Source organism: Theropithecus gelada, chromosome 16 (assembly GCF_003255815.1).
Source record: "Theropithecus gelada isolate Dixy chromosome 16, Tgel_1.0, whole genome shotgun sequence".
NCBI classification, from domain to species: domain Eukaryota; kingdom Metazoa; phylum Chordata; class Mammalia; order Primates; family Cercopithecidae; genus Theropithecus; species Theropithecus gelada.
Window position 1 is genome coordinate 16,083,419 of NC_037684.1, and position 22,086 is coordinate 16,105,504.

At 48.9% G+C, this 22,086-nt stretch overlaps 1 protein-coding gene across 4 annotated transcripts in view; it reads right to left on the reverse strand.

The window, feature by feature from the left end:
• Positions 1 to 22,086, reverse strand: part of MSI2 (musashi RNA binding protein 2) — a 430,970-nt gene that overhangs the window by 55,433 nt on the left and 353,451 nt on the right. For all 4 annotated transcript variants that reach the window (XM_025361542.1, XM_025361540.1, XM_025361543.1 and 1 more), the window contains 2 exons: positions 13,739 to 13,853; positions 2,504 to 2,578 (listed from right to left, as the gene is read on the reverse strand). In XM_025361542.1, the coding sequence (XP_025217327.1) occupies positions 2,504 to 2,578; positions 13,739 to 13,853 (190 nt within the window). The remainder of the gene's footprint in view (positions 1 to 2,503; positions 2,579 to 13,738; positions 13,854 to 22,086) is intronic.

Genomic DNA, 22,086 nt, shown 5'->3' on the forward strand with positions numbered 1-22,086 from the left:
TACAGGGCTACTGAGTCACTGAAATGCGGCCAGTGTTTCTAAAGGAACTGAAATTTTCCTTTTACTTCTTCTTCTTCTATTATTATTTTTGAGACAGAGTCTCACTCTGTCATCTAGGTTGGAGGATAGTGGTACAATCTTGGCTCACTGCAACCTCTGCCTCCTGGGTTCAAGTGATTCTCTTGCCTCAGCCTCCTGAGTAGCTGGGATTATAGACGCCTGGCACCACGCCTGGCTCGTTTTTATATTTTTAGTAGAGATGGGGTTTCGCCATGTTGGCCAGGTGGGTCTCGAACTCCTGACCTCAAGTGATCCTCCTACCTCGGCCTCCCAAAGTGCTGGGATTACAAGTGTTGCCAACTTTAATTTAAACCTAAGTTTTAGTAGCTACTTGTGGCTAGTGTTATTGTACCAGACAAATGGACGCTAGGGAGATAGCGGAAGGTGGCGGTTAAGGCCCAGACTGCCTGGTCCAAATGCAGGTCCTGCCCCTTGCATACTGTGACCCCTTCGGAAGGAGTTTCTACCTCTGTGCCTGTGCCTGGTGGGGGTATCTGCCTGGAAACGGGAAAGTTAATGACAGTGACTGGTTGAGTGCTGGCCTCTCTTGTGGTGGTCCTTCTTGCCTGTGCCCTTCCTTCCTTCAGGTCTGGGAACCTGTGGCCATCCTGAAGCAGCCTGCTGCTGGGGGGCATCTTTGGGGATGGCTTCCTCAGTGCAGGCCGAGGAGCCTTGCTGAGGCCCCTCCTAGATGGGGGAACCGCCCCAGCCCCAGGGGACACTGGTCGGGGAGCCCCCTGCACTCAAACTCCTCTATCTTGAACTTCTGCTTCTGTGGCTGCCTTCCCTGCACCCTCTGACCCACACAATCAGAGCGGGGCACAGACCCCAAAGACCATTCCTCACAGACCCCCTTTTCCAAAAGAGAGAAGTAAGGCCCGAGAAGCTGAGTGACCTGCCCACGGCCACTTGGCCAGGTGGTGTCGGAGCCAGGACAAGAGCTTGGGGCTTCCACTGCTGGTTGAGGGATCTGTCTGCCATAGAGCACGGCTCTAGGTGCCCCCAAATGCCTCCTGACCTGCCCGCCTGCACCTTTCCCGCCCCAATGCTTGCTCTGAGGCAAAGACCAGGCCAAGTCCTCACCCTGCCCTCCTGTCATCAGTGTCAGGGCGCCATCTTCCAGCGACACATCTTCACTCCCTTTGCTTCCTAATTAATCTCAGACCCTGACACTCCCAGACCTCCAGGTCTAGGCGTGGCTACAAGGCAGGGGGGAAACTCCGTCTGCAGCTCAGCTCCCCATGGAGCCTCCTCCCTCAGCAGAGAACCCACAGGGGACAAGACTGTCCCTAACACCTCCTCTGGAATCTGTCCTTTGCACATGGACACCCCCAAACACCCCAATATATTCTTTTTTTTTTTTTTTTTTGAGACAGAGTCTCGCTCTGTCACCCAGGCTGGAGTGCAATGGCGTGATCTCTGCTCACTGCAAGCTCCATCTTCCAGGTTCATGCCATTCTCCTGCCTTAGCCTCCCAAGTAGCTGGGACTACAGGCGCCTGCCATCATGCCCAGCCAATTTATTTTTTGTATATTTAGTAGAGATGGGATTTTAACATGTTAGCCAGGATGGTCTCCATTTCCTGACCTCGTGATCCACCCGCCTCAGCCTCCCAAAGTGCTGGGATTCCAGGCATGAGCCACCGTGCCCAGCCACACTCCAGTATATTCTTATCTGTGCTCCAGATTTGAGAAAGGCTGGGGAAAAGCACACCCTGTAAAACATGGCTTCCTTCATTGTCCCTCCCCCATCCCTACAAGACCATGTGTCTCCTCACTGCTTCTTCCAGGTGAGCTCCCAGGCCTGCCAGCTACCTGGAGCTGGAGCTGGAGCAGCCCCGGCATGTGGCGGGTATCACCACGGGCTCTGCCTCAAGTCTTGATACCCACGCAGAGAGAAAGGAGAATCTAAACAGCCCACCCAGATGGATGGCAGCCCAACCCCCAGCAGCTCAACATCAACACAGCCCAGAAGGGCGCCGAAGCCACAGCAGTCAGGACCGAGCGGGAGGAGGAGAAGTGGAGGAAAGGAAGGAAGGGCGGGGAGACGTCAAACACTGGGCAGGCGAGGGAGGCCGGCAAGGGTGGTAGAGGGTGAAAGAAAGCCCCGGGCCTAGAGTTCAGTCCCCAGTGAGAAAAAACCTGGAAGAGGCTTCAGAAAAAGGAGGTGAGCACAGACAGAGGCCTCTTGCTTTAGTTCTCCTGCTTTCCCTTTAAAAGCTGCCATCCTCAAATACCCAGCACCAGTGAGTTATACTTGAGTTAATCAGAAACTCTGAGCTGCACCCTGGCCTTGAACTTCAATGGGTTTGAAATTTATCACGTATAGGTCATTTTCAAGTGGATGCATGTATGAAATGCATTCTTTTAGGGGTCCTCTCACCTCCCCCCAAATGCAGCCCACCTCTTGTGCTTCCAAAGCCCTGGGAGCCCAAGCCACTCACCTGGGAACTGATAGCCATAGCTAGGAGCAAATCCGGGGTAGCCGCGGCCATAGGTCGCCACGAAGTTGGGGTATCCTTGAACACAAAGAGAAAGATCAGAGTCCTGTTAGTACAGCTGCCTCAGGTCTGGGGTAAAATCTCACGGAGGGTGGCAATGAGGAACAGCCTGAGTTATTTTCCTTCACAGAATAATTTGTCTCCCATGAGGGTTTTTTTTTTTATCAAGGGCCTGGGTCACCTCTCTCCCATGGCCGGAGGCGCTGCTGTCAGCTGTTGCTAATTAACCCGTATTTGGGCAGCCAGACCTTGCAAAGCCCATGTACTTTCCTGAACCTTCAGAGTAAATGCCATGCATCAGCACCAAACACAAGGCCTGCGCCTGGCTCTGACATTTGGAGAGCTTACCCTGCATGTACTTTACCTTAAAGCTATTGACAGTAGGAGATTAAAGTCCTTGTGATGCCTCCTCCCAAGGCAGTGGACAACAGAGCCAGCACCAGACAGAACATGGGAACTCAGGAGTCACAGTTTAGCAGCCAAACTCAGGGCTCACCCTGGGCCTCTGGAAAACGCTGGGCCTGATGAGCCACGGCCCACATTGCAGTTTTGACACTCCACGGAGGTGCCAGGATCTTTGGAGAACGGTGAGGGGCTGGGTGTGTTAAGATGCAAACCACAAAGTGTAGCTCAAACTCAGGAGCCCCGTGCGGTGTGACTGGATGGGCATTTCACAGCAAGCGTATTATTTCTAGACCCCTGTCTCAGCAGACAAGCTAGGGGGTGAGTGGTTCACTGAAAGACGCTTGCAGAAACTGCCACTGGGCTGGCCATTGGGCACACAAGAAACTCAGCTGGCAAGTCCAGGAGCCGGTGTGACCATCTCAGATCTGTCACTAACCCCCAGTGATGTGAGGTGTCATTTAGCTCATTGTGGCCGCTCAGGCCACTTCGTTCTTCACGTCCCTGCCTGATTCAGGCTAAATGAAGGCCACATGGGCCAGGCTCACTCTACCTCCCTCCACTCAGTATATGTGTAACCTCAGTGCATTTATGCTCTTAAGATGCCACCATGGCCACCCAACCACTGAGAACAAGACTTTCGCTTTGACCTTGGAGGTGAATGTCTGTGGTCGTTTTTTGGCTGCCCAGCCCCTGAGCCTCTCCCTGTGTGTGAGTCTTGGAGAGAGGCCCACCCCCCATCACAGAAGCTGAGAGGGCCTCCCTCCCACTCTTCCTGGGGTTGGAGGCTGAGAGGCAGGCCCGTGAACCTGGGCTCGACAGATGGAAGCCCTCCTTGGGATCTGCCTCTGGAGCTGGTAGGGCAGAGGAGGAGGGACTGGCTCTGAATTTATTCTGGTGTCAGCAGCAGAATCTGGCATCCAGTGTTGGCAACAGTGGCCCCCTGACCAGGTCATTCCTGAGTTGTCCCGTTGGCTAGGGCTGGGGCTCTGACCACCCACCTCCCCCGGTTCCTGCCTGTTTTGAGTCCTGTTCTCCAGCCATCTGTCAATTCTCCAGCACTGCCCAAGCTCCTTCTAATAATCTCCTTGCTGCTTACAGCAGCCAGGGTTGTTTCTGTTGCTTGTGATCAAAACACTGGCAAACAATGACTTTGATGGCTAGACTTATGGCAGCCTCCATGCTCTCCGGCAATTGAGGGCAGCAGTGACACTTTCCACGGCTGTCTCTGCCCTTCTACACACCCCCTTTAAAAACATCCCTACACACAGCTCTGGGGTCTTACCTGCTCAGTGGCTTCTCACACATCACACTGACCACTTTGTGACCCTGCAAGTGAGGGCTAACGGAAAAGGATCACTTACTAAATTCCACTTTGCCTGCACTCGGCAACAGGAGTCACAGTCTGCTTGTCATCCTGCTGCCTACTCAGAACTTTTGTGCCTCGGAGATGGGCTCCACCGTCCCTCACTTCCTGGTGGATGTTGGTGTTGTAGCCTCTGCCCTAGGATCTGTGGATCTGCCACCAGACCTAGAGCAGAAACTCGCAGGTCTGAAGTCAGGAGACCTGGATTCTAGTCCTGCGTCTGGCCCACAACCATGCCCTTGGGGGTTGTTATGATTTGATGTTTGTGTTTTCCCCCAATTTCTTTGTTGAAATCTTAACCCCCAAGGTTAAGGCCTTAGGAGGTGGGGCCTTTGGGGTGTGATGAGGCCATGAGGTGGAGCCCTCATGAATGTGCCCTTAACAAAGATGCCACAGAGAGACCCTCACCCCTTCCAACACGTGAGGACATGGTTAGAAGGGGCCATATATGAGGAAGCGGGCCCTCACCATACATGGAATCAGCCAGCGCCTTGATTGTTACTTCCCAGCCTCCAGAACTGTGAGAAATAAACGTTTGCTGTTTATAAGCCACCCAGTCTATGGTAATCTGTGACAGCAACACGACTTAACATAGGAGTCTTCCTTTTTCTCTTGGAGCTTAAGTCTTGTTACCTGTAGAAAGTCTTGCAACAGTGATGTGCCCAAATTCTCAAGTGAGATCAGCTGTGGCTCCTTTCTCTTGCTTCCCCCAGAACCTTCCCAAATTTGCAGTCACAGCTCACTCACTGGCCAATGGAACTGTCTCTGCCTCCACAGGCTCTTGCTCCCTGCTCCTCCCCATGCGCTTATTTCCCAGCGCTTGGTGACTCACTGGCAGAAGCCTGCCCAAGCGAGGCAGAAGGACCCAGCAGCTCTGCACTGGCTGCTAGCTAACGAGCAGGGGCCCAGTGGGATGCTGAGCTCAGGAACCCGAGGGGGAAAGAAGGAAGGAAGAACGGCAAAGGCCAGGGCTCAGATGCCTTAAATGGACACATGCATACTGGCGCCTTCCTTCGTATTTATTTCGTGGCTGGGCAGCTCAGTTCTCCTCCAAATTAATCACCTGCTAGCAAATCAGATCTCATACTAGATTTCTTATACCATGATTTCAACAATATTGATAAACGGATTATATGCAAACAGCCAAGTCATGGCTGCCTAGGGGCTTTTCTGATGAAAAATGGCTCCTTTGCTTCTAACTTCAGAGCTGGGGGTCTTAAATATTTTAGTGTTAATCTGACAGCAAAAGCATAAGCCCATGTGTCACCTTCCCTCAGGAGGGTGGGAAGTGGCAGAACAGCCAGTTTCTCCCTGCACTTAAGTGACCAATACAATGCCATGACACCTGCTTTCTTCCCGGCTTTCCCACAAGGCTCCAACAAGAAAGAAGAAAAGCATGGTCAGGTTCACCCCAACTTTGGGTCTCACCCCACTCTTCCTGGACACATCAATACTACAGTCTTCCAAACCACAAAGATGAGAATTCGGCATCTGCCAGAGTGGGGGATCTTATCTCCACCCCCCATCACCGAACATCCTCTAGGTCAGGCAGATGAAATCATAAATTTATAATACGACATTACTTCAATTTTCCTCTTCATTTACTGCTGTGCAGCCCAGCTCTGCTCGAATGGTTCACAGCCCCAGCCACACGGGGGAAATTGGCTGGCTGCATATCAATAGCACATTACAGCAGACCCGTGCAGACGCTCCATCAAGCCACATTACAGCGGGATGACCCAGCCACCACTTCCATTAGCAGCCAGGCCCCTCCCGCACTGGCCACTGCACAATTTATTTGCTCCAATACTCTGGACGCCTGATCAATCCCACAGTAATTATCTCTTGTCACTAAAGTCAAAAAAAAAATCAAGGCTTCTGCCGGGGTGACCACCTCTCTCGCATATCGGCTTTCCATTGTAGAAGCAAAATACAGAAATCAACAATAGAATTTGGATTTGCCAGTGAGCTCATTTTGAGTCCCCATTTTGGGGATGCTGACAAAGTTCTCAAAACTGTGGTTCTGGTTCTAGATCTTTGCTGCAACCCTAGAGATGTTTCCCTTCTAGACAGGTCCATGACTCATCCTCTCCTGGGCTCTGTTACTCAGCTACTCAGAGTCATGGAAAACGGCTCCCACCAGGCCCCAGACTTGAAAGAGACAAGAGACAGGGCTGTTTATCCAGGGAACTGCCAGAGTGTGACAGATCTGCTGCGATGTTTAGAGCACTGCCTGGGGCACCACATCGGCTCCATGAGGTCTGCAAACAGACTAAACACCAAGTGCCAAGAGTCCTTCCTAGGCAAGGATGTGAAGGCTAAAGTCTACAAAGATGCTTTGCCCCCAGAATCACTCTGAGTTGCAGGGGCTCCCCCAGACCTGCGCTGTCCAATTTAAATTTAATTAAAATTATCTAAAATGAAAGCTTCAACTCCTCAGTTGCAAAAGCCGCAACTCAAGGGCTCAGCAGCTACCGTGCACAGGCGGGCAGTGATATTGGCCAGTGCAGACAGGACCCTCCCTCCCTTGCAGGAAGTTCTATTGGGCTGCACGGCTCTACAGGGACAATGAAGAGCTGAATTCTGAGTTTCCTCTGTCCCTCAGGAAGCGGCTAAACAAAGGAACACTTCCTTGAGAATAACCTCAACAGATATTTTTGGGAAAGCCAGATCCCAGTCGAAATTGAGTCTAGATGTGTGGTTTTAAGTCGCAGCCAATCTCCAATCTTTTGATCTGTTAGTGAACGCCAGCAGATCACAGCTTCCTAGTCCCTGTTCTCAATGATACTTTATTCATTTTTTGCCCGCATTTCAGAGGGGCTTAATGTCAGGGAACACTGAGTCAGGACTTCACGGGGGGCTTCTCAGTACGACTGCACCTAAGAATGCTTTTGGCTAATGTGCTTTAGCTGATCATCAGCATCTCTCTGTTTCTGAGCTGACAGGGTGAAGCTTTTCTTTAAGGGCTCAGCAATGTGCTATTTCTCTAACACTCGTATCAGCATGTTAAATAAACAGCATGTGCCCGATGAGGCCAAGAAAGTTAAAGGCAGTGGGATTATGTGGCTGAGGGCAGAGAAGGCTCAGAGAAATCAAATATATCAACAATCATCATGTGTTTGCTTTTATTAAGTTCACCTTCATTAAGAAAAATGAAAGAGATTCTATCACATTGAGCTGGGTAACTGTGGGCACCTCTTGGTGCTGCAAGACTGTGCCACAAAGTCTGAGGGGCTGCAAAAGACCTTTTCTGTTTTTTTGTTTGTTTGTTTGTTTGTTTTTGAGATGGAATCTTGCACTGTCACCCAGGCTGGAGTGCAGTGGCATGATCTTGGCTCACTGCAACCTCTGCCTCCGGGTTCAAGCGATTCTTCTGCCTCAGCCTCCCGAGTAGCTGGGACTACAGGTGTGCGCCACCACGCCCGGCTAATTTTTGTACTTTTAGTAGAGATGAGGTTTCACTATGTTGGCCAGGCTGGTCTCGAACTCCTGAACTCAGGTGCCTTGGCCTCCTGGGATTATAGGCATGAGCCACTGCGCCAGCCTGCAAAGGACCTTTTCTAAGAATCTTAGGTGACTCTGCTTTTGTCCGGCTCAAAGGTGGGAGACCTGGCCTAAGGATAACGCCTCCTCTTCTCTTCTACATTCCTTTTAAGGAATTCCCATCAGGTTGATTATTCTGTGATTCTGTCAAATGCTGTAAAAGCTAAAACCAAAACAGGTGTAGGTTTTCCCCAAGGATGTCTGTAGCCATATCAACAGAGATCAAGATAGAATAACTGTGCAACTATATGCTTATCAGTCTCCCTCTGATGAGACCACCCAGAGTATGGAGAAAATCTTAAAGGATATTTAAAAATTAGTTCCACAGAGTCCAAGTCATTTACAGACCACTGTGCTGGTTGTCTCAGACTCCTCACTAGAATGTCAGCTCCCTGAAATCAGAGACTTAGTTTTCTGCTGCATTTTTAGCATCTAGAACGGTGCCTGGCACTTAGTAGGTACTCATTTAATAAATATTTGTTGAATGAATGAATTTTAATGTTTTAATGGTTTATAGTCTCGTTTCTAAAAAATCCCTAGAAGTGCCATTTAATTTTTCCACTCTTTCAATGATAAAGGTTTAAATCATGGAAACCTCATCTAATTGCATTGGTTAGTTAACTTTAAGAAAATGAAAATGTTTTTCTGCATGAGTCAAGTTCATCAGCCAAACTGCTGTTGGTGAGGACGGGTAGTGCTTCCAGGATGAATGCGCAGGCATAGTGTACAGTGGAGATGGTGACCCATGTGAGTGATGGGGTCACGTCAGGCCACCCTACCAAAAGATTCGACTCTGCCTGGTGCCACACTACCACTTTTGAGGGAAGAGGCAAGAAGAAAGAGAAACAGTCTTTGATCACAGAGTCAAGGGCTTCCATCACAGCACGGCAAATGGCAGTCTCCTCACTCAGAGAGTTCATAGACCCAGAGTGCCAAGCTGCACCAATGGGCAAAACAGAGGGCAGCCCAGGGAGTTCCCAGTGGGTGCATTACGGAGGGCTCAGGAGGAGGCTCTGTGCTGGCTGGGGAGGCCTGTATCTCCTCAGATACAGCTTGACACTGTATCTGATTCATCCCTTCTGCCTGGACCTCTGGCTGAGCTGGTTCCTGGCTGGGGGACATATTTTGGGACCTTTTAGGAGGCCCTGCTCAGTGCATATGGATGGCCTCACCACAGTCACTGGGAAATTCAGGAGGGCCCAGGGCTGATGAGACCTGGAATCCAGCACATAGATCTTTGTCAGAAGGTGGTTACTCAAGAATAATCCAAACTCCTTGGGCTGGGAGTCCACAAGGAGAAAGAGGCTGCAGTTGCCACAGCACAGGTCACATCCGTGGGTCTAGCTAGGTTCTCAGCCATGGGTGGTAAGTAAGTCCAAGTGGTAGGGCTTCCTAGTGCCTTGTTAATAACAACTCCCAGCTTGAGTACATACTACGATACCTTGTTGATTTGAAGACACACATCTTTTCCACACTTCAACTTCTGTGAAAGTGGGATCTATCTTGCAGCCAATGTGATAAGAAAGCATTATGTAGTTTAATTAATAGCATATTTTTTCTTTCTGAAGAGTAAATGAACATATATCTTACTAGCTATAGCATCTCAGATTAGACTACAGTATTTACCAGGCAAGATACAGTTTCATTTATCCTCCAACAACCCCATAAAGTAAGAGTATTACCCCATGGGTAGGATAAATGAAGAACAGAGAAGCTAAGCCACTTGCTCCAAATCACACAGCGGATAGAGTGAAGAGTCCAGGTCTGCTGATTCCAAAGTTCCAAGCTCTTGCCTCTGGACCACACGGCCTCCCTTGGTGGAGCCCTGCTCTGGCTACGGCTGACCCCATCCATTTCATCCAAAGGGTTCTCTGCTTCGTTAGAAGAGGACTAGTGCCTCTGTGACCTGGGGTTGGGCTGGATAGGGTCTGGGGTTAGGCACAACCACAGCTACAGCAGGCAAAAGGCAAAGGCCTTCAGCAGCAGGGTGGGGCTGGGAAGATTGTAACTCAAAAACAATAGGCTCTGAACTGCAACAGTATCTTCACCTAACAGCTCCTTCTTTACTGTGGCTTGGGGAAGTCATAACTTGAACTGTGAGCAGATGAGGGAAGAGCTGGGCAGATGAGCAAGCTCCTGGCAGCCATCACATATCCGTCCCCCAGCGAGCAGGCGCCATTCAGATGCTGTCCAGACAAGCACAGGGACCAGTGCTGTCTCCTACCACCCCAGTAGGTGCGCTCAGGAAGGGGCCACTCGGGTCTGCCCACAAGCTACAGGCAAAGCCAACCCTGGAGCCCCTTGGCCTGTCTCTCCCCCTCTTCCCACACACACATGGCCAGGCCGGTTGGCTCTCAAGCTCCCACAGTAGGGTCCTCGTGTTCCAAGGCTGTTTCTTCCAAATGGAAGGCCCCTGGCTTACTCACCCTTCTCATTTCTGCTGAAATGCCACTTCCCTGATTCCTAAGACTGGCTTCCACTCCTCATGACGTGCTCTTCAACCACCCCCAGACTCTATGATGATCATTAGGCATCTGTGCAATGCACTGTTACACATTGGGCTCTCTGTGTAGACCACAAGCTCGCTGAGGGCAGGAACCACATCTGCTTGTGAAGCACCATGTCCCAAGGCTAGCTCAGGGCTGGTCATGCAGTAGGTGCTCTTGACCCACGCCTCCTGCCCTGCTTCCTCACCTGGGTTCCCATGATGAAACATTAGGTGCCCTTCTGTGCCGGGATCCAAGCTTGGGTGATTATGGAGATGTGGGCCTGAGCCTTTGCTTGAAGTCTGGGAGGCTGAGCACTCTTTGTTCTTTGTCAACTGACAGGAGCTGAGCTGGCTCTGCTTCACACCTCTGCTTCTCCCAGATGAAAACCAGTTCCCTCTTCCCAGCATCTAACCAAGTTAGACTCAGAAAGGTGGGAAATTTCCTGAAGATTTGGATCCTAAAGGTCTTCCATTTTATGCCGTAGGGCCTTTATGCTCATTTTAAATTCAAGACTCTAAAACCTAGTAGGTGGTAATAGGCTCAACTCTTTCTTATTTAATTTTTATTTTGCTTTTTTTTTTTTTTTTTAAAGAGATGGGGTCGCCGGGCGCAGTGGCTCAAGCCTGTAATCCCAGCACTTTGGGAGGCCGAGGTGGGCGGATCACAAGGTCAAGAGATCGAGAACATCCTGGCCAAAATGGTGAAACCCCGTCTCTGGCTAAAAATACAAAAATTAACTGGGTGTGGTGGCACGCACCTGTAATCCCAGCTACTCAGGAGGCTGAGGCAGGAGAATTGCTTGAACCTGGGAGGTGGAGGTTGCAGTGAGCTGAGATTGTGCCATGGCACTCCAGCCTGGAGACAGAGCGAGAGACTCCATCTCAAAAGAAAAAAGAGAGAGAGAGAGAGACAGGGTCTCACCATGTTGCTCAGGTTGGTCTCGAACTCCTGGGCTCAGGCAATCCTCGGCTTCCCAAAGTGGTAGAATTATGGGCATGGGCCACCATGCCTGGCCCCCAACTCTTTCTTATTTTATATTTTTTCAGAAACAGATCTTTCTATGCTCTGTGCTGTCCCGGCTGTGGTGCAGTAGGTTCTCACAGGCACGATCCCACTCTGATCAGCACAGAGTTTTGAGATGCTTCATTTCCAACCTGGTTCTGTTCACTCCTCCTTAGACAACCTGATGTTCCTCCACTACCAGGAGGTCACCATCCTGATGCTAAATTTAGTGGGGACACCGAATCTGCATAGCCCAGAGTTCCTGGGCTCAAGCTTTCCTCCTGCATCAGCCTCCTGAGTAGCTGGGGCCATATGTGCACGCCACCACACCCCACTAATGCTTATTATTATTATTATTATTATTATTATTATTTTCAGATGGAATCTCACTCTGTCACCTAGGCTGGAGTGCAGTGGCGCAATCTTGGCTCACTGCAACCTCTGCCTCCTGGGTTCAAGCGATTCTCCTGCTTTAGCCTCCCGAGTAGCTGGGATTACGGGCACGTGCTGCAGTGCCCAGCTGATTTTTGTATTTTTAGTAGAGACGGGGTTTCACCATGTTGCCCGCGCTGGTCTTGAATTCCTGACCTCAGGTGATCCACCTGCCTCGGCCTCCCAAAGTGCTAGGATTACAGGCGTGAGCCACCGTGCCCAGTCTAATGTTTATTATTTTTTGTAGAGGGTGTCTCACTATGTTTCCCAGGCTGGCTCATAAACTCCTGGCCTCAAGCGATCCTCGTGCTTCAGCCTCCCGATTGCAGGCGAGCACCACTGTACTCAGCTCAACTCTCCTTCTTTCAGGTTTGATTTCACCATTTAAAAATACCAGCTTGGAGTTTCTTTTGATATAAAACATAAAGACCTAATAAGAATTATTTTTTTAAAGGAGGAGCTAAGTAATTATCTTGTAGTCAACCAGGAAATAATTATCACTGATTTTTAAAAACACACTCTTAAATATAGATATATTTAGTTTAGACTTTTTACCTTTTTCTATCAACTGGTGCATTCCCATGTACCATACTGTTTTAGTTACTGTAGCTTTGTGTTACGCTCTCACTGTTGGTCTTTTCTCATTCCTCTTTTTAAAAACATTTTCTCATCTATTCTCACTTGTTTCTTCTTCCAGAGGTAAGTTTTAGAAACATCTGGCCAATTTTAAAAAATTACAATAGGATTTATCTTTGAAACTCTGTTAAGCCTAAAAAATTCATTTGAGGAGAATTAACGTCATGGCCATTTTTAATATTCTCCTGGCATCTTTTTCTGTTTCATAAAGTTCTTCAAAACAGTTTTACCTGCCCTTGTTATTTCCTCAGACAAGTAGATACAATTCTTTGTCAGACCACAAAAAGTTTTATAAATTTAAAATTAAGCCAGAAGTGATTTAAACGGCAGCAAATCTGAAAATGTAGAAAGGGCTTATCAAACAATATAGAAGTGGGACTCTTAGCCAAACCGAATGAAAACCCATTAACACTAGACAGCTCATGTGCCTGAATGGAATTTTACCATTAACTACCATTTATCCCATTTAATTAGTATTTTCCTGACACACAATAACTTGCACTAAAATACCGTTCTCTCGCCTTTAAATTTCTAATTATTGTTGCGATCTACACCATTACGCATCTCCACTGCTTTCTCCATCTTTCATGCCATTTAAGCGGTAAGATTTTCAATTATCTACGCAGGACGGACAGAGATACCTTTAAGGAAAGGGGCATAATATGCAACTCAATTTCTCTAAAAGCCAGGAGAAATCATTTTTAGTCAGAACAAACACACTTTGTCTTTCATCATTTTTTTTTTTTTTTTTTGGCAAATAAAGAGTAAAACAGGCTATTTAAAACATCCATTTAAATGCAAATTTTGATATCCCAAGAGAAAAATGTTAATCATTTAAATAGACAGGATTATCGCCCACCCTTACCACTTCCCTCCTCTCCCAAGTTTTAGAAAATGTAGCCTCAGCCCACACAAGTTAAGTCAGCCAGGAGTCCTTACATCTTAAGAACTCCCACTCAGATGAGAGGGCTGAGGCAGACAGAGGGGGACTTTTCCTTCTTTTGAGGAAGGAGATGGAAAAGAGAGAAAATAGTCTAACATATCCTATAAGCCAGGCATGGGGCAAAATTATAAATACAAACACACACACACCCACACACACACACGCACGCACGCACACATACCTACACACACACTCAATCATCACAACTGTCTTGGAATGGGGAATTATCATCCTCATCTATACACAAGGAAACTGAGGCTCAGAAAGGTGAAGCAGTTTGCCCCACTGGTAGGTGACCCAATTGGGAGTAGAGGCCTCCATAGCCCTCCCAGTCCACGGTGACCTGCGGTCCTGTCTAGACTCACCCAGCATCCCCATGCCCAGCATGAATGCGTCCATGGTGTAAGGCAGTCCCCGGGCCCGGCCTCTTGTCCCAGGTGGGAACATGACTTCTTTCGGCTGAGCTTTCTTACATTCTACCTGTTAAACAGAAAGGCGAACAAATGAGATGCAAATGAATTCCACGTAAATGTCAAATGCAGAACTGATCTGGTTACGAGCTAAGTTATTTTTAGCCTTGCTCCTTACCCACTGTAAAAACAGCCGTGCCGAGTAAATGGCCTGCAAAATAAATACTTAAGAAAACACGCCACTTGTGCAAATCCTACTTCGGAAAAACCTACAAGGATGAAATTGGGTTCTGGAGGGGTGGCGAGGACGTAAGCCGAAGATACACACACAGATTGAAGCTCAGGTTGACGCTCATGCAGAAAGCATGACAGATAAGGAGGCAGACAACGGCTGTTGGATGTGTCTGTGAATAATAACAACAATAGCAATAATAATAACCCCTCAGGATTTTCAGCCTTTACACGTTTACAAATGTCCCTGACATTCCCTCAGGCCAGTGATTCTTCATGCCAGGCCATCTGATTCAAACTCTTATTAAATAGACAGACCACTTAGCCTTAGCCCCAGTTCGCAGATGAGAAAACAGAGCATCAGAAGTTTTGTGTTGGCCGGGTATGGGGGATCATGTCTGTAATCCCAGCACTTTGGGAGGTGGAGGCAGGTGAATCAGCTTGAGCCCAGGAGTTTGAGATCAGCCTGGGCAACATGGTGAAACCCCATCTGTACTAAAAAAAGTATAAAAAACTAGGCAGGTGTGGTAGCACACACCTGTAGTCCCAGCTACCTAGGAGGCTGAGGTAGGGGGATCACCTGGGTCTGGGAGGACAAGGATGCAGTGAGCCATGATCATGCCACTGCACTCCAGCCTGGGTGACACGGCGAGACCCTGTCTTAAAAATAAAAATTATTGTGTAACATGCTGAAAGCCCTCCCCAACAGGTTCAGGCCTACAAACCAGATCTTTAGAATTTCTAGGTCAGCAATGCCACATTTCCACAAAACCTACACCACTACCACACTCCTGAGGGAAGTAATAAGATTAAATACTGATTCTGTTCATCTGGATTACTAGTTTCTCATTTGCAGCTACATTTTCAAGTGGTTGCTAATCTCCCCTTTCTGTTTCTCTTCCGACTCTAAAATTTCTTCATGCTAATCTGCTTGTATACCCAGAGGTCACTTATTTAATAACCTTAACTATGCCAAATACAAACCTCAGGGAGTAAGTAAAACTGTGGCCCTTGGAAGTTCCTTCACTGTTTTATCAGAGCACCTTAGGCCTGTGCTTATGAGCACTTATTTGCTTTTTGTTTACAGAGAAATTTAAGAAGCATTGTTAGCCAGTAATCAATCCCACTGCTGATGAAGATGGGATGTTGCAAAGCACGGATGCTTTTAACAGCCAAAAGGAACAGCATGACAGCCTGATAGTGATGGAGAAAAGACAAGAATCAGGTATCTTATTTAAAGAGCAGTCTGGGCCATATGGTATAGGAGCAAAAGCTCTACATAGTTCAACAGCTGCTGAGGTATCACTGTAACACAGAAAATTACTATTGTTCACAGTGTGCCTGAGATATCAAGAAAAAGTTAAACTGTGTGCAATATACATTGTTTAAATAGACACCTCTAGGCCGGACAAAGTGGCTCACACTTGTAATCCCAGCACTTAGGGAGGCTAAGGCAGGCAGACTGCTTGAGCCCAAGAGTTTGAGACCAGCCTGGCCATCATGGCAAACCCTGTCTCTACTAAAAATACAAAAAAATTAGCCGGGCGTGGTGGCACGCTCCTGTAATCCCAGCTACTTGGGAGACTAAGGCAGAAGAATCGCTTGAACCCGTGAGGTGGAGGTTGTAGTGAGCCGAGATTGCACCACTGCACTCTAGCCTGGGCGACAGAGTGAGACTCTGTCTCAAAAAAATAAATAAATAAAATAAAAATAAAAAGGGACCTCTACGGGTTATCTGTTTTAGAGATAGTCTCATCTCAAATACTTCAATCAAAAAATATTTTAGTGCTCAACGTTAGGGGGATGCTATAATTACCTAAGATATAAGTCCCCTTTCTTCAAAGACACCCGATAACAGGTATTACTCTTGCTCTTTCAAGAATAACCACAAATGCCTTAAAAAATGGACAAAATGGTTCAACATTCATGACTAATATGCTTAATACAAAGAGTTCTATAGATTAAAAGAGATGAGCATCCCAAAAGAGCCATGGGTAAAAGACATGAGTAGACAATTCACAGACGGCTAATAAAGAACACATTCCCCAAGATAAAGTATATTTTTTGCCCACAGATTGACAGTGATGAAAGCATTGTTTGATGTAAGGGTTTCTGAGGGTATGGTGCGGTGGGGTGGAAATTGGCACGTATTTTTCTGGAGGGCAACCTGACACTATATCAAAAGCCATAAATTTATACATACACCTAGTAATCTTACCTCTAGGAATTTGCCCTACAGGAATTAGATTATTATTATTTTTTTTAATAAAAGGAAATAACTGAAATACAGAAGAACAGGGAATTAGCTGAGTCTGGTTTATCCACACTGATTGAATGCTATGAAGCTATGAAAAAGTGTGTTGATAATAATTATGCACTGGTTCTGGGAAACCCCTCAGTCCCAGGCAAACCAGGATGACAGGTCACTCTAACTGCAGGAGGGAAAAAAGCAAATGTCACTGACTTTTTGAAAAATAAACAAGTGCATATATCATATAGGGAAAAATACTGAAAAGACATACTAAAATTGTCTTAGAGTTACTTTGTTTTTAAATTTTAATCGGGCATTTTGCTATTTATTTTCCAAGCTTTCTGCTAAGCAGCAACAGGGAGCAGGTTTTTGTAAGATAATGCAACAGACTGTCACTGATAGGGCTATTAGAATGTTGTCATTGCAGGTAGGGGGGAAAAGGTGATTGAAAACAACAAACTCATCCAAATTGGCTCTCCTAAGCCCAGGGTTGAAAACTGACTTCGGGACGCCAGAGGAGCAGGCTGAGAAATCTCATTTGCATGAACCTGCCCCAAGCCTGGGGAGATGGGTGTGTCTTGCACAGGCAGACAGATAATTACCCAAAGCCAATACCAGCAAGGGGAATAATATCGCTAACCAGCTCAGTTCCTAATAGCCCTATCGGTGACAATCTACTGCATTGTCTTATGAAAACCTGCTGCCTGTTCCTAGGCAACCTGATCAACGGAAATCTCAGGTTTATACAATTTTCATTTAGGGAACATAAAGGTTAACTGACTGTAATGGGAGTGTTTTAAACAAACCCACCTACTCTTCCTCTCACTGAACAGGGCTGACAGCTCGGTTTAATTCTGCTCTGTCTTTGCTGCTGGTGGTTTGGGCAGCAATGACTGTTTGAGTGTCAACCACCCGCTGGGTCAACGGTGAGTGTTCCCCAAGGCCAGGGGCCATGGCACACGCACTCTCGGGGGGACCCCGCCTGTCCTGGGCATCTGAACGACAGGGGAAGGCAGCAGGTAACAGTTACCAGCAGGGAACCTGGCCTGCCTGCCCTGAAGGCCTCTTGAAAGACTTCTCAGGACCAGGAAGCCTGTCCAGTCCCCTCCACCCCCGAGACTCAGCCACTTAATTCAATGACGTGGATGCAGAGGAACTCAACACGCCAGGCAAGTGCTAGGCTTTGGGGACCCAAAGATAAATAAAGAAAGCCTCTACCTCTCTGAGAGCTTTCACTATGTTGAAAAAGAAGAGGCTCTGACTGCCTTGTTCTCCTAAGATGAATGCAAGTACTCACATATCAACCTGCCCCTCGCTGCTTCTGCACTTGTCAGCCTCCCGAGCCTCTTGAGTTAGCACACATCGGGTCACCTTCCCCTGCTGTCCTCCCCCAGGCCCTGCATAAGCCAGAGAGCTTGGCATGAACAACCCGGGTTACGGTCAGAACCCAAACAGGATAAAAAGCAGGCTATCTTTTCGGTTCTAGTCATGTACTTAGGCTATCTGACCACACACTCTGTTCCAGGTATCTACTGCTGAGCAACAAACTGCCCCCAAACTTAATGGCTTTGAGCAACAATTTAACCATCCTTCCTCAGGGTTCTGTGGGGTGACCGGCTCAGCTGGGCTCTTGCTGGTGGTCTCATGGCACTGTGGTCAGGTGGTGACTGGGGCTGAAGCCAGAGGAGGCCTCAATGAGGCCGGAGGCCCAAGATGGCTCCTCGCTCCCATGGTAGGCAGCCACGCTGGTTCGGCTGGCCTGCTGACGAGACGTCCACCATGGCTCCTCCACGGCGCCTGGTCTTGCCACAATATGGCGGCTGAGTCCCAAGAGGAAGTGTCCCAAGCACAAGCATTCCAAGAGACTCAAGCAGAAGCTGCAAGGTTTCTTCTAACCTAGCCTTGGGACTCACAGTGCTTCCTCCAACACATTCTACTGGTGACACTGGGCCAGCCTAGAGTCCGTGTGGGAGGGGGCTCTAGGGATAATCTTTGGAAACCAACAACCACATGAGGTCAGTGAAGGGCAGTGAGCTGACAAGGCAGCAGGAGGCACTCCCCACACTCTGGCTCTTGGCTGGCTGGGTCCTTGGAGCAGTGGGCACGTAGGGCTGCTCTCACCACAGGGCAGAGGGCAGGGCACGGGGCTCCCTTCCCACTGCAGCCCCACAGAGGCCTGCCTGGCTCCCCATGGTCCTCTAAAACAAAACAAAGGTGGTGCTCACGGGGACCAGGCCTCTTGCTGCAGGTGTTTTGGCCTCACCTCCTAAGACTTCCCCTTGGGGAAGGGCCACCTCCCAGTCTCAGTCCTTGAGACTCCTGCACCAACAGCTTCTCACAGTGGCTGCTGCTGCTATTGTTTCAAATAGCAACTGACCAGAGCAGTCTATTCAAGGGGCAAGAAATGCAGTGAGATGTTCCATCTGACTGAGCACTTGTAAGAAGCCTCAGAGGCCACTGATGACCGAAAGACCAGGTCTCTGTTTTCAAGGTGCACAGCTGGCAATGCCACAAAACACTCCCAATACCAGGGATGTGCCAACACCCCCCACCCCAACAAAATTGATGGGAGTGGTTTTGAAATTTTCTTTTCCCAATATGCTGCTTTGTTCGACAAACTGGCCTTGGAAGACAGGGTGTGGCTTCCTCATAGTCCCCATGGTAATGGGTTCAGAATAATGACCTAGTCCCTGGACGCCTAGGGCAGCAGCATGTTCCTTTAGAGAACAAAACCAAGGCCTGATGGGAGCGTGGCCACTGTGGTCACTAACACTCTTATCCTTGCTGCCCACTGGGTTGGGTGCCTCCTCCCATCAGCATCCACAGCACCTCAGCAAGGAGGTTTGCAGTTTCCAACTCCTTACTCAGGAATCATTTCAAATTTACAGAAAAGTTGCAAGGATGGTATCCTTTACCAGAAATCACCTACTGCTAACATTTTGTTACTTTTGCCTTATCATTTGCACACACTCCTGAGCCCTCTATATCTATATGTAGAATTTTTTTTTTTTTTTTTTAGATGGAGTCTCGCTGTGTCACTCAGGTTGGAGTGCAGTGGCGCGACCTCGGCTCACTGCAACCTCCACCTCCTGGGTTCAAGCGATTCTCCTGCCTCAGCCTCCCGAGTAGCTGGAACTACAGGTGCGTGCCATCACACCCTGCTAATTTTTGTATTTTTAGTATAGACGGGGTTTCACCATATTGGCCAGGCTGGTCTTGAACTCCTGACCTTGTGATCTGCCTGCCTCGGCCTCCCAAAGTGCTGGGATTACAGGCGTGAGCCACCGCACCCGGCCGGGATTTTTTTTTTTTTTTTCCCATTTGAGTGTAAGTTGGTTTGCATTTCCTAAACATGAGGGCATTTTCTTACATAATCATAGCACAGTTATCAGTCTCAGTATGTTTAACATTAATAAAATACTTTACCTTCCATATGCTTGTTTTGTCAGTGGACCCGATAATGTCCTTTATAGCTATATATCCATCCCACAGAGCAGGAAACTGAGGCTCAGACTCAGACATCTAACCTGTGGTCCAGACCCAGTACCTGTGTGCAGGGCTGGGACGTTAATCCCGATCTGCCTATAGCCCCAGCCCAAGCCAGGAGAGTGGGTGCTGTGGCCCTGTGTTACACCGTCTCCCTAGTGGGGAATGCTTAGCACTGGCTTTCAGAGGAGGTGCTGGAGCTTCTGCAAGAACGCCTTCCCTGCAGCTACTATGAGTGGCCACTCCTCCCCAATGGATCCGAAGTCCTTGCAAAGGTAAGCTCACTGCCCTGGCGTCTTTGGGGATGGTGGCTGGCAGTCTGAGAAGTACGCCAAGCTTTGGGAAGTAAGGGGCTTTTGTTTTTCCCTGGTCTCTGTACAAAAGAACCCAGTCAGCACGCAGCCTCAGGGCCCAGAGGGAAATCCAAGCCCTGGACCTGTGGCCTTGATGTACCATCCAGGACAAGGAAAGCCTGTTTGGCCTGAAGAGGCCAGTGTCTGCAGTTTCATTTCTCACTCCAAACAGGTCGTGTCTGAGACTGTTTAGTCCTCCGGGGGAGAGGCCTATTTCAATGGATAAAATTCCCCAGTGCTCAGGTATCAACCTTGACCGTCTGACTGTCTGGCTAACAGAAAGGGGAGGGGAACAGAGGGAAGAAAGGGCTCAGGAGGAGAGAATGTCCTGCAGTTTCTAGGGTGGGTACCTGTCCTCCCATGGCGTTTCCTAATAGATGTAAGAGATCTGACCTGGTCTTGCCCCCGATCTGCTTGACCTCTTCCCCAGCTAGGTTCTGGTGGGTTCAAGGCCAACACTGTTTCTCTGAAGCCCCAAGCTGACCCTCTCCTCTGGCCATTAGGCCCTGAGCCCTGCTCAGGGAGATGGTGAAGAGGAGAGGAGATGCTACTCAAGTGTTAAGTGTCTTGCCTAGAGCAAGATGTGACAGCTACACACATCTTGCTACTGAGGCAGGAGGGGGTGAGCCTGGCCTCCAGACACTACACGTCACACACACCTCCCCACACAGCCCTCCTTTGCCATCCAGTGGCCACAGCCTTTCTTCCTGGTCGCTGCTCTCTTGCCCCCTCTGCCAATCACAAGCCTTTTCTGGAGACCCCACAAAAAGCAGGACATTTTGTAAGGCTCTTGCAGGTTTATAATCAAGATTCGGGGAGACCCAACCTCAAGGAACTTGCAAAGCAAGGAAGATAAACACAAAACAAGCCCTTGATCGGGGTTCAACTCTCCTACTGTGTACCTGCATGGCACCTCGCCCTGAGTCAGCCTCATAGCAGAACGAACAGGGTCCATGGCCAAAAGACGATGAGGGGTCCTTTGTCCAACAATGACTAGGATTTTGCAAGATGGCAACAAAGAGCAGAGCATTAGACCAGTGTGGGCGCCTTCTGAGGGCAGGGCCAAGCCGTGGCTCAGGTCTCATACCCAGGAAGCTGGTGCTGCTGAGAGAGCTCTTGAATGAGTTGGAGAAAGAGGCTATGATGTAACAAGGAGAGGGGGTGGAACCCACCTAGGGGAGGTGGAGTGGCCCAGGGAGGGAAACGCAGGAACCTTAGCTCCCCTTCCATGTGCAGCTCCCACTTGAGATGGGCGTGTCACCATCACTCCCTGTATGACCTTCAGAGAGCCAGGTCACCTCTACTGAGTTTTAACATCTGGTCCAGGGTTTCAGTTCCATCCAGTAGCTTTCTTGCCCAGGGCCAGAGGCAAGATGGATTCCTGACTAGTGTGAGTATGTGGCCGGGTGAGGGCAAGGCCTTAAGAAGCCATTAAGGGGCTGGGGAGTTGGTGAGGCAGCAACTGCATCCCTGGAAATCCTGACAGCTGTGCTGGGAAGCCCTGGTCCTTCAATCTGGCAGGGGAAGGGCCCCTAACCACTCTGCAGTCCTTTTCCCTCACTGGTACGAGCCTTCTGCCCTCTGCACACTCAGGTGGTCATATAGTTTGGATATTTGTCTCCACCCAAATCTCATGTTGAAATGTACTCCCCAGTGTTGGAAGTGGGGCCTGGTGGGAAGTGTCTGGATCATGAGGGTGGATCCCTTGTGAATGGCTTGGGCCACCTGCTTGGTGATGAGTGAGCTCTTACTCGGAGTTGCTTAAAAATGTGTGGCACTGGCCAGGCACGGTGGCTCAAGCCTGTAATCCCAGCACTTTGGGAGGCCGAGACGGGCGGATCACGAGGTCAGGAGATCGAGACCATCTTGGCTAACACGGTGAAACCCCGTCTCTACTGAAAAAAACCCAAAAAAACTAGCCGGGCGAGGTGGCGGGCACCTGTAGTCCCAGCTACTTGGGAGGCTGAGGCAGGAGAATGCCG